General features: G+C 42.2%; 1 protein-coding gene across 1 annotated transcript in view; it reads right to left on the reverse strand.

Annotated features, from left to right (window-relative positions):
• plcxd3 (phosphatidylinositol-specific phospholipase C, X domain containing 3) overlaps positions 1–19,878 on the reverse strand; it is a 97,958-nt gene that overhangs the window by 22,440 nt on the left and 55,640 nt on the right. The window contains exons 2-4 of the mRNA XM_034170539.1: positions 7,439–7,695; positions 7,004–7,177; positions 763–938 (exon numbers count right to left, since the gene is read on the reverse strand). Of these exons, the coding sequence (XP_034026430.1) occupies positions 763–938; positions 7,004–7,177; positions 7,439–7,695 (607 nt within the window). The remainder of the gene's footprint in view (positions 1–762; positions 939–7,003; positions 7,178–7,438; positions 7,696–19,878) is intronic.

Below are 19,878 nucleotides of genomic sequence, written 5' to 3' on the forward strand. Positions count from 1 at the left end.
CCTGTTGTCAAGACAACCAGATCCCACATCTGCAGACGCTGCGGACAGCACAGGCTGGCGCTCGGTCTCATACCTGCTGTCAAGTCACGTCATCATGAATGTTTCATTTTGATTTTGTTTAAAGCGTCAAGGTCGCCCTTCGCCTTATTTTTTCTTTTGTTAGTTTTGGTTTTGTTTCGTTCCTTTATGCGCTCTGGACTCACAGGCTTTTTGGTGATGGGAGATGTGCAGGATCATTCGTCCACCTTTTCTCGACGACGATTTGTGACTTTTTTCCTTCGTTCAGCTATCGTTGTGTGCCGTGTGACCGGGCCCTAAAACATGCGCCCTGTCTAATTCACTGATTGAGTCCCACCTCTTTGTCAACTACTTTGCCCTCACATTTTGTGCTGTGTAACTAGCAGTGTGGGGGTGAACACACCCTCAGTGCATTTGTGTTGTGGGATGTATATATCGTGCACCACAAATTTTCAATATAGGTCCCTTTAGTGCTTTTCACTCATTTTAAAGATCTGGTCCACTTAGATGTAATAATATGTTATTATGAATGAACTAAATGAAAGTTGGAGGGGAGCGGGTCATTAAAATGTAGCTGTATGACATTAGCAATGCTGTTACATAAATGTAATCATACTTAATTATCTGAGGAAAAAAAAACCTTGTGGTTTTGCAATCAGCACGGATGGCAAGACAAGGTGCTCCATTTAGTCTAAAGTATAAAGGGCACAGACTGCCCAAAGAGAAATACATGCAGAGGCTGACCTGCGATCAGTGACAGAAGCCTGCAGAAACTGAACCAGCTTCTCTGGGTCAGTTGTGTTGGCCCAGGGAGAGGGCATCATCTGGCCTGGCCACAAGAAGGGCACCTCCAGGGCCATAGGATGGTGGTAGAACACAAGCACCTGGTACTCCTTCTCCCACAGATACTGCAGAGACACCTACAGACAAGAGGGACGTATGACCGGGACATACACAAGAGGAGAAACGGTGAGAACTGACAACAGCAACAAAGACAAATTGCATTTTTTGTTGAGTGGTGAAGAGAAAAACACCACAAATAGGAGCAACTGTCAAAAAAATGCCCATTTTTTGACAAATTTTATGTTCGCATTTAATATCTTTTACTGTTCCAAAGTGCTAGAGAAGCACTCAGAGCACATATCTTTGTCAACAGCAAATATTAAATAAGAAATAAAATCACTGTTAATTCTTGAACTCCCATTTGGTTTCACATTAAAACTGAATGCAGTGCTCTCACTGAAAACAATACAGTCAGGTTCATAAGTATTTGGACCATGACACAATTTTTGTAATGTTTGTGTGCACCACCACAGTGAAGTAAGAATGAAATCATTATGATGTGCTTTGAGTGCAGACTTTATGCTTTTTAATTCAAGGGGTTTTAACAAAAATATAGGAAGCATAGCCATTTTGTGCTCAGTCTCTCAGTTTTTACAGCCCACACATGACAGGACAATTTAGTATTTGGAATTATTTTAAATACAAGTCATCACTTTTACAGGCAGTTTTCTTGAGACAAATCAGGAGATGGACACATGACCATTTATAAGTCATTCAACATGTCTTGGATTTCACTGACATCAATAATTAAGGTATACAAACAGTACGTACTGTATGGCAAATCTGTCTGGCGTAGGCAATTTTCAAAAACTGAGTGACTGTGGAAGAAGATTAGTGAGGGAAGCCACCAAGAATCTCAAACAAGGGAGGGTCCTACAGCCGACTGTGGAAGTGACTGCAGTTTTTTTTTTTTTTGTCTCTAACCTCATTGTTCCAGCCACCAACATACGCACCTCTGTGGTACAGACGGGTGCCGAAAAGGGGAGAAAAAGGAGAAGGCAGCCCATGATTGACAGGGGCCCAGAGTGGCCCCAAATACAATTATAATACTGACAAAATAATATGTGGGGTGTGGCCCAGTAAGAGTTCTTTTCATGGGGCCCAAAATCCCTGCCGGCGCCCCTGGGTACAGAGATGGTGCCACTGCAGCACATCAAAATAAACAAGATGCTGCATTCCAGAGTTGCAGGAGTTACCATTTGTATTTTGAACATGTTCAGGATGCACTGACTGATTTTCAGCCTGCCAAACATCACCAACATCCACTTTTTCTGTGACAGTTGAGCAAATATGCTGCGAACACAGGCAACATTTTGTCGTGAACCTGTGGCAGGGTCGTTGTAACCCCCAGTGTGACTGGGCCTGAAGGTAGACAGCATGAGAAGTGACAGCCTGAAATTTAGATAAACAGCCTTGTAACTGGGCGTTATAGGTTGCGACAGCCAGATGGAGAAAATCGTGGTGAAGGTAAAAAAAAAGGAGCACTTGAGTCACATTTGTTTCCACTACTCAGATGCCCTTCAGCAACGTCTCCAAATTGCTTGTGGTGTTCAGCTGTGTGCATGGCTGACTGTTTAAAGTACTTTAAGAGTCTGTTGAGATTGAAAAGCATGATAGAAATGCAGGGCAAAACAGTGATTAACAAAGTTTTACATATTTTAGAAAATAAGGAGAAGATCTGAAGGAGTGTAAATGCACCATATTGCCTCAACAGTGCAGAGAAGGAGTCCATCATTTATCTAGAATTCACACATTAGAGTTTCCTCATTTGCACTTTTAATCCCCCCTGTAGGCTGGCCTCCTGTCGATATTATCTGACAGCAACTGTTTGATGCTGCTGCGGGTGGGGGAGTCAGAGAATTGATGACTTTAAAGGCAGATTGGGATTTCATGTGAAGTAGATGGAGCGGGTTTGGGTATGAGATGCCAGACAGAAGACAGCTATGAAGGTTTGTAATGGATACAAGAACGAAACCCACTGGGTATCATGCTTTTGAACTGAAAATTGGGCCAGAGTGGGATGTGCCCTCCAGAGCAACTTGATTAGGGTGAGATGAGCTATTATTTTCTACAGTTTTTCATCCAAACACTTAAGGCCAGAGTTCAGGTTGCAAGCACATTAAGGTCCAGTCACATGGCACTTAACGACAGGCAACGAAACAACAAATCTGGACTTTCATTGGCATTGTTTAACCTTCGCACAGCTTCGTTCCTGCAGCTGGTGCTTTGTCACGATTTTTAAACTTTTGAAAAATTTGAACGAATCTCACCGAAAACCTCAATTCGTCCGTATTTCATTTTGCTGTAGTTCTTGATGTTTTTTATCGTTTGCTTAGTTTTTGTAACATTAGCATTTAGTGTGACTTCGTTCAACCAGCTGAACGTTTTCACACAGTACAAAAGCCAGTTTTTGAGTGCTTTTGTGGAAGAGCTGCAGCTCCTCTGCGGCAGTGCTGGTGTGTGGTGTGGGGCTTCTGCCGCTGCATGTGATGTGGTAGCCAGGAAGAATTTGTCAGCCAATCCACCAGCGCACGGCAGCTTGTGATTGTGGTGTTGGCCAGTGCTGCGCGCACATGAGGAGATAGTTGCTGCACATGTCCGGCCAGAGCTGCAGCATTTTGTCCATGAGCTCTGAAGGGTTTGCTGTCCTCCAGCCTCTGCACAGAGAAGAGCCTGTTGCCCCTTTCAGCATCTGACAGTTCAAAAGTTTTGAGGAAATGATCCTTGATCACTGCGTGTTGCACGATTTTGATCTGCGCACTTGCACGCACATCGCCGTGATGATCCCACCCGCTGTGTTCCCTGCTGGTTGCCGTGCTTTGTTCCACAGGCAGCCACGCGCTCTGTGCTGGACACTGCATATATAAAATAATTATTAAAACTACTGCACGGATTTTGCCGAAATTTTCACGACAGATAGATTTTAGGTGAAAGAAGACTCCATTAAATTTTGGAGGTGATCTGGATTCTGAATCAAGGTTCACTTTATATAGGCTTTTAAGGATTACTTTTAGCAGGATTGAGTCAAAGCTACTGCACGGATTCTGACCAAATATTCACCACAGACACATATTAGGTCATGGAAGACTCCATTAAATTTTGGAGGTGATCCGCATCCAGATCCAGATTCTGGATCAAGTTTCACATAAGGGGAAGCAGGGGCACAGTGTGGATCAGAAATGTTTTGTGGCAGCATAATCACATTATGTATAGGTTTAGGTCAGTCTATTGTGGATTTAATACAGCAAGTTATTGTTCATAAGGCTGTGTTATTTATGTCTCCCCAACTGTAATTTACAGGTGTGTAACATTGATTAAAATTTTTTGATTCACTGTGCCCCGGACACTAATTCACGGGACACAGTGAATCAACTTATGATAAAATTATATGATAAAAAAAAACATGATTATAAAGATTTCTTCAAAATTATTAAATATATGCTGATGCATATACAAACTATAATCCAGCAAACCAGCTATGTAATGTGTGAGTGTCTTATATAGTGATATAAGTCCTTTAGAAACTATTATGAATACAACTGTCATAATTTCTGTTGAAACATGAAAACAGTTGTATATACGGTGTTATATACGTACCGTATATATGGTGTTATATACACAAATTCTAGAAATAATTCATGGAAAAATAAATGTATAAGCTTCAACAAGTAATATATGTCATCCACTTGGGGCTTAGTAAATCACTTTCTAGACCGATTCACTGTGCCCCGGGTGCATGTGACACACATGAGTCATGTTGTCAAACAGCTGATAGTCTGAAGAAAACATAACGCATGCTCATCAGTTGGACGGGTTCTAACTAGTAACATTTTTTGGGGCCACCTTTCCTCTGTTGTGAGAAATAATACAAAGACACTGACAACCACAAAATTTAGTTTTGATAGGAAAAAACTGACTTCACTTGCCACTTAGTTTTACCCTTAATGTATCCAAAAACAAAACACTAATTTATAAGGGGGATGTCTTTATGCATAAAAATGTGGCATAACTGCTACATATATATATATATATATATATATACGAGGTCTGTTAGAAAAGTATACAACCTTTTTATTTTTTCAAAAACCATATGGATTTGAATCACGTGTGATTGCATCAGCCAAGCTTGAACCTTCATGCACATGCGAGAGTTTTTTCACGCCTGTCGGTTGCGTCATTCGCCTGTGAGCAGGCTTTGTGTGAGCACTGGTCCACCCCTCTTGTCGGATTTTTATTGCGAATAAATGTCTGAACGATTTGGAGCTTTGCTGCATCAATTTTTTTCCAGAAACTGTGAGAGACCTCCAGGTGGACACCGTTCGGAAAATTAATATGGCTTTCAGGGACGATTTTATGGGGATTATACAGATTAAGGAGTGCTCCAGCCGGTTTAAGGACAGCCCACAACTGCTGAGAGCGCGGCGCGCTCCCAGCACCAATCGACATGCTCAGACCCCGCTGAAACAACCAGATCATTTCCAACGTGAAGGCTTTGTTGATCCGGGACGTCGTCTGACTTTCACAAAAAGCAGAAGTCGTGAACATCAGCACTTTTTCGGCACATTCCACTGTTACAGGAGTTTTTGTCATGGAAAGAGGAGCGGAGGGACGCGCCAAGGACCCATTCATTACGCGGGACAAAACCACCTCGGTGTTGGTCTCACAGGACGGCTTAAAGGTGGATTTCAGACGGCTGTCGGTTGCTTTTCAGTCGTGTGATTATCCGATTGTGATTGTGCATGAGCTGGACCTGCCCCAACATGTCTTGGAAGGCTCCATCACGGCGCTGCTTTGCGCCATGCAGCTCCACCGCGACGCGTGGAATTCCTCCACACGTCTGTCTCGAGCTGAAAAATGCTGATGTCCACTCTGTTCACAATTCCTGTGCTAGTCAGACGACATACCGGATCAAGAGAGCGTCCAGTTTAGAAATGAACGGCACATTCCACTGTTACAGGAGTTTTTGTCATGGAAAGAGGAGCGGCTCCACCGCACGTCGCGGTGGAGCTGCATGGCGCAAAGCAACGCTGTGATGAAGCCTTCCAGGACATGTTGGGGCAGGTCCAGCTCATGCACAAGGACCCCAGAACCTCCACATCCAGCATGTTCACCTCCAAGATCGTCTGAGACCAGCCACTCGGACAGCTGCTGGAACAATCGGTTTGCATAACCAAAGAATTTCTGCACAAACTGTCAGAAACCGTCTCAGGGAAGCTCATCTGCATGCTCGTCGTCCTCATCGGGGTCTCGACCTGACTCCCGTTCGTCGTCGTAACCGACTTGAGTGGGAAAATGCTCACATTCACTGGTGTTTGGCACGTTGGAGAGGTGTTCTCGTCACGGATGATGCGAAGGAGATGTGTTGCACTGCATGAGGCAAATGGTGGTCACACCCGATACTGACTGGTATCCCCCCCCAATAAAGCAAAACTGCACCTTTCAGAGTGGCCTTTTATTGTGGGCAGTCTATGGCACACCTGTGCACTAATCATGGTGTCTAATCAGCATCTTGGTATGACACACCTGTGAGGTGGGATGGATTATCTCAGCAAAGGAGAAGTGCTCACTATCACAGATTTCGACTGGTTTGTGAACAATATTTGAGGGAAATGGTGATATTGTGAATGTGGAAAAAGTTTTAGATCTTTGAGTTCATCTCATACAAAATGGGAGCAAAACCAAAAGTGTTGCGTTTATATTTTTGTTGAGTATATGTAGTTTTGCAGATATAGCTACTGATTCACTGTGCCCTGTGATTCACCGTGCCCCGGTTTCCCCTATATATGCTTTGAATGATTACTTCAAAACTACTTTATGGATTCTCACCAGATTTGCACCACAGATAGATATTAGGCCATGGAAGTCTTCATTAAATTTTGGAGGTGATCCGGATCCGGATTGGCGGATGTGAGAAATCTCTGATTGCTCTTGTAATTATTATTAACAAACGTGATTTTTATTATTTTTTGTTGGTGTTGTTGTTTTGGTATGTAAGTTGCATCAATTTAAGTGGCAGGACCTCCCAAAGTAGTAAAAAAACAAAAAACATAATGTGATTTATGCTCTGGAAAATGTGATCATTGTGGGGGGGTTAATTCACATTTCTTATTAAATGTAATCTGACTAATTATTTCCACAGTACCTCCTGGGCGAAGACAACTGGGCAAAGTTTGTCTCCAAACACCTCCTTCAACATGGCCACCAGTTTTTCGTGATGTAGATTCTGCACACCGTAGAAGTGATTGAAGTCCAGAAACACCACCTCTCTAGCATGAGCTGAGAGGAAACTGCTGATCTGCTCCAGACCTTCTCGGACCTGAGCACGCACACAGACACGTGTTTATATATTTAATGGTACAATGATGTCAAATGTAGGGACACATAACGTTGATGTATATGAGTACTTTAAAAACCCTTAACATTTGTGCTTTCCATACAAATTATGTTCCTGCACACACACACACACAAAAGGTGAGTAACGGTTTAACTCTTGCAAAAGGATTACTTTGTGTCCACATGCAATGCTAAATATTCATCACATCTACACAATCTATAAATCTCAAGCTTGTGTGCTGACCGTGGCACTGAAGAGCCCGTGGGCGAAGAACAGCTCGTTGTCGGGGTCTCTGGGTTTAGTGGAGATGCGTAGGTCAAAGAAGCGGATTCCAGCCTCCAGCTGGCTGATGAAGTTCATCGTCTGTGTAGCTAACCACTTCCTCATTAGCTTTTTGGCCACCGTGCCGAAAACAGAAACAAAGTTCTGCACGGTCTCCGGCTGCTCGGGCCCCACCGGAGAAGCCTCGTCGATGTAGAAACTGAAGGAATCATGGGAACCTGGAGAGGACAGAAATGTTGAAAATGACTCAACATTTATGCGGGTATTGACCACTTTTTCTTTCTCTAGTGGGAATCAGCTGTAAGAATGTGGCCGGTACCATGGCAACACTACATGTCTTCTATTCATCAGTCATGAACTCTGAACAACAGCAGTCTGAAGTGGTGCAGAACTTACATCAAATAGCACTTTGAGTTTCGTGCAATTTTCAGGAAGAAGTGTTTGTGCTCATTGTTTGAGGTTTATTTTTTTAGTCATTTTATACACTGCCAATTATTTATTTATTTATTTTTTCTTTTGTTTTGTTTTTTATACGTATGAGCCAGAGTAGATGAGCTCAGCAGTCTCCAGGGTATTGTCCCACATTTCGTAATACCGTGTGGAGACTAATCATCGGTGAAACTCTCAGAAGGACCAACTGATCTCCCACCCCTGTAAATATGCCATCCAGTGGCCAGACTTATAAACGATACACACACAGAGAACAAATGAGCAGCTTCCCACATATAAGTAGGCACATCTAAAAAGCAGGTTGTGCAGTGAGAATATACTGCATGCACGTCACGCACACATCAGACAGAGCGATCTGTCACAACAGAAAAAAGATGAGACTGAACATAATGTGCAGATTTCTATTTTAGCTGCCTGTTCATTTCCAGCATTAACACCATTGTCCAAGCTAAAAGCAAATTATTAGAATTTTTTATTATTATTTGCTGTTTTTCATTCTGAGTGAGACTATTCCGCTGTGCTTTTGAAGCATGTTATTGATGAGAATGAGAGCGACTGTGTCACCGGTAATGATCGCGCTGCAGTCAATGAAGCTGTTATGGTAGCGGAAATCAGCTTTGTACACAGTTTGAAAATGACTGACATTTACAAAAGGCACAGACTACTGTGCAACAAAGGTATAAGCACATTTAATACACCTAAAATTAAAAACTGTACTAGAATTTGAGCAGTCTGTCTGTTCTTTCCAGACCCTTATCAGGTCCTATGAACAATTTCCACCAAACTTGGCATGTGGATGCAGGCTGACCCCAGAATTATTCTCAAAGGGTTTGTCTTGGCAATGCTCAAAGGTCAAAATTTATTTAAAATTTATTTTTTTTAATATCTACTCCAATTTGCTTCAAACATATCACACATATTGGTGGGTTCCAGAATTGCCCAGAAAGGTCAAATTTGCCAAAAGAGGCAATCATTGAGGCCAAGGTCATGTCTGCCTGTCTGATTGTTGACCTACTCATCCCAGGTCCTTTTGCAAATTTCTACCAAACTGAGAGCCCCTTCACACATAGTGCGAATAAAGTACAACTCAGGGTGACTCACGGCGAAACAGCTCGAATGATCAAACCATGAAACATTGCACCAATGGGCAGGCATGCAAGATGCCAGTGCGATGGTTCATGCATGCAGGAACACACTGCCAGCAGAATGCACGACATGGTTACACAATGTGCAGCTGCTGTGAAGAAAAAATAAATAAAAAACAAACAAATACATGCTGCAGCAGTTTTGTGCACACGGGAACACATATGTTCCGATATGGAACCACATTGTGCAGCTTCTGAAAATTAAAAAAAAATATATTACATGCCACCCATGGGACTCGAACCCGTGCCTTCCAAAAGCTCTGATTGCCAGTCGGAAACTTTGCCACTGAGCTACAGTCACTGTCCTGTGAAGGCTGCGAGAACGTGCCTGATATGAGGAAGGAGATGGACATATTTAAAATGAAATAAACCCACACACCATATAAAAACACTGCATTTATGAAGCGGGCAATACAAATATGATCCGTCTGTTCCTCTGTAGATGACCCATAGTCACAGACATACAGTCATGAAAGGGCCATTAAGTAACCCTGATTAAATTAAAAGAAAAAAAACACCACGGGATTCAAACACACACACTGATTGCCAGACAGAAACTTTACCACTGCACTACAATCACTGTCCTGTAATAAGAGCATGAAATGGATAAAATCAACAAGCAGATAAACGTATTTTCTAAAAAAACGCTGAGATAACTGACCAAACATTGTTTGGTACAGTGTATTTCTGTTGATACATGAGTGAAAGTGGCATATCTGTCATAATGTTGGCTTGTTCTGGTTGTGTGGTGTGTCGCTCACAGCCTGACACGCGTGTCCTGTCAGACGTGACATTCAGATCGCCTGCTGCGTGTCCAAACGGACTGATGGCCCATTTCTCCTCCCATCGCAAAAGCGATATATGTTTTTATGTATTTACACACAATCACACACATGCGTATGTCCGTCAAAACACGGGACGTGTGCTGCAGCTATGATGTCCAGAACTTGAGATGTCCCAACAGCTGTGGGCAGCCAGTCACGCCCCCTGTCCTGTCAGCACACAGACCAAGATGTTACTCTGATCAGATGAGAGATGCCTCTCCTGTGGGGGGCGAACCACACGCACAGATGTGTTGTGGGGGTGGGGAGCACACAAAACACACGCACGTGTTGTGGGGGGAGCCAACACTCTGGCACTCCACATGTGCACTCAGCAACTACACAGTCATGGGGCAGTTAGACAAATTTCACATCCAGCTCGATAATGATCGTTTGCAGACTGTTTTCATGTTAATAGTGTGAATGGCCACGCATTTTCTAAGTGCCATGCAAGCGGTGACAGATGTTCATGCATGTCAACTGGAATTTGGCCGACACAGAGTTCAATGGGCTCTCACAGGGCACACTCTGTCTTTTAGCCGCTGGTGTGCGCAAATAGTTGTAGCAACAGGTGTACGAGGCATTGGAAGCAGCTATGAAATTATACGTTTTGCACACGATTCCTGCTTCATGCGCACTTTCTGCACATCTCGACCAAATTCGCACTATGTGTGAAAGGGCCCTTAGTATGTCACTGAAGGTTGACCCCAAAATTTCTCTTAAAGAATTCATTTTAACAGATATCAATTTGATTTTCAACCTGAGTTGGACTTAATATGGTACATACTTAGTTAGATTCCAAAACTGACATAGCAAGGTCAGCCATGGGTTATTCATTTCAGTGAAGGCCAAGATTACTGAGATCAAATGTCAGATTGCTGTACCCCTTACTATTCTCACTCCCATAGTTACTATTACCTAGTAAATAAAAATAAGTCAAATGTGTCAGTACTTGATACATTTAAAATTACATAAATTCTTTCAAGTGATTTCTTGCAATTTCAAAGAAGTCAGAGTCAGCTTTATTGTCGATTCTTCACATATACCAGACATACGAAGCGATCAAATGGTTTACCAGGCAGGACTCAGAGAAATAAATCAGTATTTTTTAATGTGATTTAGAAATTGATAAGTGATTAATTTCTGAATTGAAATAGACAAAAAATATCAAATTTGATCTTTATTGGAAATAAAAATTGTTGTACATTTCATATTTCATTTTCTGTTTCTGATTCATTTATTGTGCCTAAACATTTTACACAGTACTGTACGAGGTCTGTTAGAAAACTATCCGAAAAATTCATAAAATACACTTATTCCATCTGAATCTTTCGAATGGTTTCCAACTGGCTGTCTCTAACAGTTTCTGAAAAAAAATTCATGTAGCAAAGCAACAGCCTCTCAGCCATTTCACTGACAATAAAAATCCGACAAGGGGGTGGAACAGTGCTCACTCAAAGCCTGCCCACAGGCGAATGACGCAACCGACAGGCGTGAAAAAACTCACGCATGTGCACGAAGGTTCAAGCTTGTCTGATGCAAGCGCACGATTCAAATCCATACAGTTTTTGAAAAAAATAAAAAGGTCGGATAGTTTTCTCACAGACCTCGTATATGCATGGCTTTACAGAGTTTACTGAAGGCTTGTATATTTCTGCTTTAGCACTGAATCTCCACAATTTTCTACTGTTTTGTATATCTGGTGACATGTCATCATTACTGAATTTGCAACTGAATGCACGTGAAAATTTTTTAACTTGCTTAGCACACCCAATTGGGCTCCTATACCAACTTTATGAAGAAATGCCAAATATTTGGTTTGTGCCTGTAATACCTTTGAAACTACGACCCTTTCAAATTTCATTTATTTTGCATTTGGCTGAATGCACCTTTATGTCCAATTTCCAGCATTCATAGCACCTTTGATATGGCATGTTGTGCTTTGAAAATCTCACTACAACTATAAAGTGTATCATAACTAACTTTTCCTGTAGAATTCAAAGATTTCATCAGAATAAGTGTATTTTATGAATTTGTTTCTCCTGGAAGACAAAGCATGACAGCTCAAGTTAAAAACAACATAATTCAAAAAAGGGCACTCAGCAACAACACTATTTTTTTCAGATCATCTTCAGATATGCAAGAATGGATAGTAAAAATATGAAAATGATTAAATGCCAACATGATCAAATTAATACCCCAAAATCGGTGGTTATGGGGAAATTTCAAAATAAGCCTAATTTCAAAAATTATTCTGAGCCTCCCATAATAATAATAATAATAATAATAATAATAAGGTTACTGCATACACATACCTTACTATGTCATACATGATGGGGAAAATATCCTCAGTACTCCATCTAACATACTATTTGAGTGAGAAGTTCTCAAAGGAGGCATAATTTTTTTTAAATGTGAATTTTTGTCTATTTTCAAAACCTTTAAAGAAAAAGTTAATAAAATGCACATATTTTTATTTTATTATTCTACAGGGGAAGAAAATAGCTCTATTCATAAATTCTCAAAGCACTACATGCCATATGGAAGGAGACATGAATGTCAGAAAGGGGATTAAAATATTTTTTCAGCCAAATGTATAAAATTACTTAAAATTTCAAAGAGCCATTGTTTAAAAAATTTTGCTGATAGAATATTTAATATAATATTTAGCATTTCTCCTTACGTTTGGTACATATGGCAACCAACAGAACCAAAATTGTGTTGATCAGCCACTCACAGTTTGGTTGAACCAGCTTTTTATCACCATGTGTGTGGTCTCTCAGGTATTGGAAACCTAAAAACAATTTTTAAAATCTTGCCCTGTGAACCAGGCATTAGTGTTGTCTGTCACATACAAATTTATTGGCTTCTGTCTTCCTATTTTCATTTTGACCAGACTACAGGACTTTTTCAACTGTGAATCACAATAGACAGAGTGATCATGGAGCAACCAAATAAATGACTCACAACGTTCAAGTTCTTTTATTAATGTTCACTGATCAAAAATACTTCTGTCCAACCCCCTCCCACCCCCACCTCACTCCTGCAACAAACAAACAAATAAATAAAATTAAGGGGGGGACTGGCAATGACTTAAAAAAAATAATCCACAATTTACCAAAAATATTAAAACTGTAGTTTTATTTTAAATGTCATAATTCTGATTTACCAACTGAATTTGTACGATAACATTTTTGTCATATTTCTGTTTAAAAATAAAACAATAATTTTATTAACATTGCAAAGTACTGAGTCAGAATGTTGACTTTTTTAATAAAAAAAAAATGAGAGTTTAAAGCAAAAATATCAACTTTCTATGTCAAAATGTATAAATATAAAGCAATGCTAAAATACCCTTGACGGTATGAGCATTGTCTTCTTTATAATTTGAAGTTGTTTAATTGGTATAATTGGTGCAACACACACACACACACACACACACACACACACACACACACTTATTGTGATTTACATTAATTATTAAGATTCTATTGTCTTACTTACAATGTGTACATGTTCAATAAAGGCTCTCTACCAATCAATCAGTCAGTCATAAACAATATTTATGTTTATGAGCTTTTAACAAGCGGATGTTTTCTTTGATGCTAAATCACTTCAGAGATGTTATAAGGTTCCAAAAACAGTATTTTCAGTTTTAGAACTGTTTATTTCTCATTAGCTTTTACATAATATATGAGAAACACAGATATACAAGGTCTGTTAGAAAAGTATTGGACCTATTATTTTTTTTCAAAACCTGATGGATTTGAATCACCGTGTTGCATGAGCAAACCTTGAACCTTCATGCACATGTGTGAACTTTTTCACGCCTGTCGATTGCGTCATTTTCTGGTAAGCAGCCTTTGTGTGTGACGTGTGCAGCGCGTTCGGCGGATTTTCATTGCAAGGAAAAAGACGGAACGACTGGAGCAGCGCCGCATCAAATTTTGCCAGAAACTGGGCGACAGCCAGGTGGAAACCGTTCGGATGATTCAGACAGCTTTCGGTGACTTTTCAGTCGTGTGACTATCCGAGAAATTGTGGAAGAGGTGGGCATGTCACAACATGTCCTGTGAGACTTCAACACGAAGGTGCTTTTGCTCCGCCGTCAGCAGCTTCGTGCTGAAGTCATCGGCATGATTTTCACTGCAAATCTTTTCATGGCCAAATCTTTTGTCACAGTGGAATGTGCCGAAAAAGTGCTAATGTCCACCTCTTCCGCAATGTCTCGGATAGTCACACGACGGTCCCGCATCACCACAGCGTTCACTTTGAAATGATCTGGTCATTTCAGCATGTTGATGGCCGCCCGGAGCGTGGCGCGCTCTCCACCGTTGTGCGGCCGTCTTTAAACCGGTTGTACTGCTCCTTAATCTGTGTGATGCCCATAAGATCGTCACCGAAAGCCGTCTGAATCATCCAAATGGTTTCCACCTGGCTGTCGCCCAGTTTCTGGCAAAATTTGATGCGGCGCTGCTCCAGTCGTTACGTCTTTTTCCATGGAATGAAAAAACGCCGAGCGCACAACACACACCTCACACAAAGGCTGCTTACCAGGAAATGATGCAATCGACAGGCGTGAAAAAGTTCACGCATGCGCATCAAGGTTCAAGGTTTGCTCATGCAAGCACATGTGATTCAAATCCATCAGGTTTTGAAAAAAAAATAAAAGGTCGGATACTTTTCTAACAGACCTCGTATATCTCCAGTGAGGAAAATAAGTATTGAACACCCTGCGATTTTGCAAGATCTCCCACTAGAAATCATGGAGGGGTCTGAAATTTTCATCTTAGGTGCATGTCCACTGTGAGAGACACTGTGACCTTTTTAGAGAGAACTGCCCTGACATCATAGTGCCGCTCTACTCTGATTGACTGTCACCTCCGCCACTCAAAAAAAACCAAAAAAACACAACGAACAGATTGAAACAGAATGTGATATTTTAACCTCCTAAAATAGAACAAGGTTAGCCATCTATGAACTTGTCCAAGGTCTATGTCCCAAGAATGTTCTCTGTGAATTTGAAGACCAGTAATAGGACTGGACTTATGCTGAGCACCGACAGACGGACAGACAGACGGACGCAAACCCTTTGCCGTACCCAATGGCCATATTTGATGGCCTCAGGTAAAAATCTGACTTTTTACTGGCTCAATAGAAATATGACAAAAATGTTTCATCACATCACAATTACATGATTACTTGAATCATATTTCAGCTTTATGTCAAAATTTTAAGATAAATGTAAAACAATAAAAGTAATATCTCAAATTGTGATAAACATCAAAACCTCAACAAGTTAAAATTACAAGTAAAAATCTAAATTTCAAGTGAACACAGTTATGAGAAAATTTCTACTTTACAAGTCAAGTCAAAATTTGACACCACCTTAGAGTAAAACAAATATACAGTTTCCTGAACTTGGGAGAAAGACTTTTTTAATCAATTGCAACAACAAAACAAAGATGCTGTTTTTCTTTTTTAAAATAAATGCTCTTGTGTGATACAGTGATTTCCACAGGGTGAAAAAAAATATGCGAAAGAAACAGAAAGCATGCACAGAGAAGCAGATTATGCAGTGTGGGTTGTTTTCTGCACAACACGAGCAAGGGGTGAAAACTTTTAATGTTCAGCTAACTTTAATTAGCTATCACTACCTGAGCTAAGTTCACTTCCTGATCTCTGTCGTTTTGCCAGCTTGTATTTTCCATTGACTGTTGAATATTCCTGCTACAGTGTGAATATTTCATGCGCACGTACACATCAGTTATGAAAACATTTGGGTCTTTCATGGTGTCTTTGAAGTTCCCAGGCTTTGCATGAGGTGCAGCCAGTCAAAGATCAGCAGCCAACAAGGCACTGGCTCACTGCAGGAGCAGACAGAGTCCACAGCGGCCATTCAGGGTGAAAACTATAGGCCCTGTCACACCTTGACGATTTAGTCAACGTATGCCAACAGTATTAAAAAATGCTGGCATAAGTCTAAGTTAAGGGTAAGTTTTTTTATAAGTTAAGAGCACGCTGAAGCTCGCTGATATACGTCATATTACGTTCAGCTCTTTGAAAAATTTTGGGCATGCTGAAAATTTTCAACGCATGCCAGGGTGTGACTCATACATCCTGCACATGCGGAACATAAGTTGCAGGTAAGTTATGCGATTGTTGGCACACGTTTCTTGTAATTTACTCATAAGTCTAAATCCGTCCATTAATGCTGGCCACTGATTGTTTCATTCATATTGTTTCATTCATTCACACACGGAGTGTTCACTTCACTCCAAATGATCATCACAGTCTGACGGAAACATATTTTGGAAAACAATGTCTGAAAATCCTTGTTGTGGCTGCAAACGTAGCGTTTTAAAACAAGCCTCTCTGGGTTTTTCTGCTGCAGGTGCGTTTCTCAGAGGATACCAGTGTCACACTCTGATCACACAGAAGCTCTGTGATTATTTAAACAAACGACCTGATTGATCAGGTGTGATCAGGCCATAATGAAGGGCTGTAATCACACGACAGATTGCACACAGCCAGGTCTGATCACCCCTGATCGCGGTCGACTGGCGCTTTAAAAGTTTAAATCAACAGCATTTCATTATTCAAGTTTGTGATGGCCTGTATGGAGAAAGCAATTGCCATGGGGTCCAATGGATCCCAAAAGTCCTGAGCAGGGTTAAAGAGACAGCACTTCATTCATTCACAGCAGCGTTTACCACAGCCAGTCAACTCAAGAGCATTCTATACACAATGAAAATAGTTCAACAAGATAGAAAATAATAAAATAATGTTAAATTACTGTTTCTGACCCGCACCACACCGTGGAGTACTGACTCAAAGCACTCGGTGGAAACAGGGCTGTTGGCATACGCTGGTTAATTGTCAAGGTGTGACAGATGCATTCATTTATTAGATGTGTGACAGCATTTTTATGCGGTCGGCATATGCAGGCTAAATTGTCAAAGTGTGACAGGGGCTTACAGCACTGTTTGGGCAGTGCAAGATCTAAAAGAGTCACCAAGGAAGAAGGAACTAGAATATGAAAACCAAAGCCTCACATGACTGGAACATGGGAAAAATTGTGTAAGAACCTGCCAAGCCTAAAAATACATCTGGCCAGGATGAAATGCGGGGATCAGGAGAGTACACTGCAACACACAGGATCGGATCCTACTGAGACGCAGGAGGAGCCCGGCCAGGAAGCACCCCACAGAGCCCAGCACCTCCAAGCAGTGGAGCCTCCAAATCCCCACAGAAGAGTCCAACAGAAGCGGATTAAGTGGCCTTCAGCTAACAGCCAGGCAGCGTGGTCACAGTTTGATGCAGATGTGTGCCAGATCCTGGAGACCACAGCCAAGGGGGAGGCAGACTGGCAGCTTGAGACTATGACAGCAATCATCGTCAGCTATGCAGCTGAGAGGTTTGGCCACACTGAGATCAGGAACTCCAAGACCGACTACACAATGAACCGTAGAGCCACCCAGATGCACAGATTGCGTCAAGAACTCAGAAGCCTCAGAAAACAGCACAAGGTTAGTAGCGAAGAGGAAAAACAACCATTTGCTGAGCTTCATAACATCTTGAGGAAGAAGCTCATGTCGCTGCGTCGGGCAGAGTGGCATCGACGGCGGGGGAAGGAAAGAGCAAGGAAGTGCACTGCGTTCATCTCCAACCCTTTTGCCTTCACCAAGAAGGTGCTAGGGGACAAGCGCAGCAGCTACCTTATGTGTTCTCCTGAGGACATAAATGCCTTCCTGCATAACACCCTGAGCGACCCAGAGAGAGACCAGGAGCTCAGTCCACAAAGGGCTCTTATAAGCCCACAGCCTCCAACAGTCCAACAGTGGACTTTGTTATGAAAGAGCACAGTTGGTCTGAGGTTGTGGAGGTTGTGAAGCGAGCCAGAACATCTTCAGCCCCAGGCCCCAGTCGTGTTCCATACCTTGTGTACAAGCACTGCCCTCAACTCATTTGGCACCTTTGGAAGATCTTGAGGGTGATCTGGCGTAGGGAAAAAAATAGCAGGTCAATGGAGATGTGCAGAGGGTGTGTGGATCCCCAAGGAAGAGGACTTCAAGAACATCAGCCAGTTTAGAACCATCTCGCTGCTAAGTGTCGAAGGCAAGATCTTTTTCAGCATCCTGTCACGACGACTAACAGAATTCCTTGTGAAGAACAGTTACGTATATCAACACCTCTGTTAAAAAGGGTGGGATCCCTGGAGTGCCCGGCTGTTTGGAACATACTGGTGTGGTGACACAACTCATTAGGGAGGCTCGTGAAGGGAAAGGAGATCTTACTGTATTCTGGCTGAACATCACCAATGCATATGGCTCCATAACTCACAAACTTGTTGAGCTCACCCTCCATCAACATCATGTTCCAGGTGCGTACAGGTGGGAAGTGGAGGGCAGACAAAACTTTGGAGGTGGCAGAGTCACGGCTGAGGCAGAAGACACTGGTGGGGTCTATAGCCATGGGGCGTGCAGGGATTGGCTACTTCCCAGTAACCAGGGTGGACAAGGTCAAGGGTAAAGAGCAACAGTGTCTTGTTCATGAGGAAGTGCACGCAAGCGTGGAGGAAGAACAAGCTTGCAGGATGGTGGGAATGGTGCAACAAAGAGCTTGGACTAAATGGGAGAATGTCCTGCAATGAAAGATCACCTGGTATAACATCTGGAAAGCAGACTTCCGGTGCATCAGGTTTTTAGTCCAGGCTGTTTATGACATCCTATCAAGCCCAGCTAACCTCCATGTCTGGTTCAAGTCAGAATCACCAGCCTGCCCCCAGTGTCCAGGACGGGGAACCCTGGAACACATCCTCAGCAGCTGCCCAAAGGCCCTTGGAGATGGGCGCTATCATTGGCGCCACGAACAGGTGCTTAGGGCAGTTGCTGACAGCATAGCAACGGCCATCAACATACCATAAAGGGCCACCACGAGCCAGAAGACCATCAGGTTCCATAGAGCCGGAGAGAAGCCCAGCACTCAACCATGGCCAAAGTCTGGCCTCCTCACCTCTGTCGCTGACTGACAACTCAAAGTGGTTTTGGGCAAACAGCTGAAGTTCCCAGCCAGGATAACATCCACATGGCTCTGACCGGATATGATCATTGTGTCAGACTCAACCAAACAGCTGATCATTCTGGAGCTCACAGTGCCCTGGGAAGGCCGCATGGAAGAAGCCAATGAGAAGAAGCGTGCCAAGTACCCGGAGCTGGTGGACAAAAGCAGGAGGCAAGGTTGGAAGAGGCGCTGCGAACTTCTGGAGGTGGGTTGCCGAGGATTTGCAGAGCGGTTTCTCTGCAAAGTTCTCACATTGCTGGGCCTCTCTGGTGAGGCAAAGAGGAAGGCCATTAGGTCTGCTACTGTTGTCACAGAGAAAGCCACAAGGTGGCTATTGATTAAGAGGGCAGATCTGTGGGCAAATGTTGCTGGGACGCAGGACGGAGTCTGATGAACCCCGGTCGGGTCTCCTGGGCGAGGGTGAATGATGTTGTAAGACCTGAAGCACCCCAGGTTACATCACTGATGATGTGTCCTAGAGCATCTGCAAGATGTATCCTCAACCTTAACACAGTTGTGGACACAAATTTACATTCACTTTGACTAAAAACAGTCAAACTCAGTTTTCCGTGACTGCACATATTCCATTTTAGCAAACAAACATGCATTAAGTCAGTTAGAAAGTCTAATTTATTTCCATGTAAAATAATAAAAATAAATAAAAATACAACATATACAGTGATGCCTGGAGGATTGTGAACCCTTCTAAGATTATACACATCTTAATTTTTTAAGGACATCAAATATAAAACTAAGAAACTTAAAAAAACAGGCTTCTGCATATAAAACTGTATAAAGATATCTTAGATTTCTTTGAGAAGAAAATAGATGACATTAGGTTAAATATATGTCAGCATGCCTTAGTCTGACCACTACACCCTGTTAGAGAGGTGGGTGCCATTACTGTTACAGTACATAGATT

This window comes from Thalassophryne amazonica, chromosome 5, assembly GCF_902500255.1.
Source record: "Thalassophryne amazonica chromosome 5, fThaAma1.1, whole genome shotgun sequence".
NCBI lineage: Eukaryota > Metazoa > Chordata > Actinopteri > Batrachoidiformes > Batrachoididae > Thalassophryne > Thalassophryne amazonica.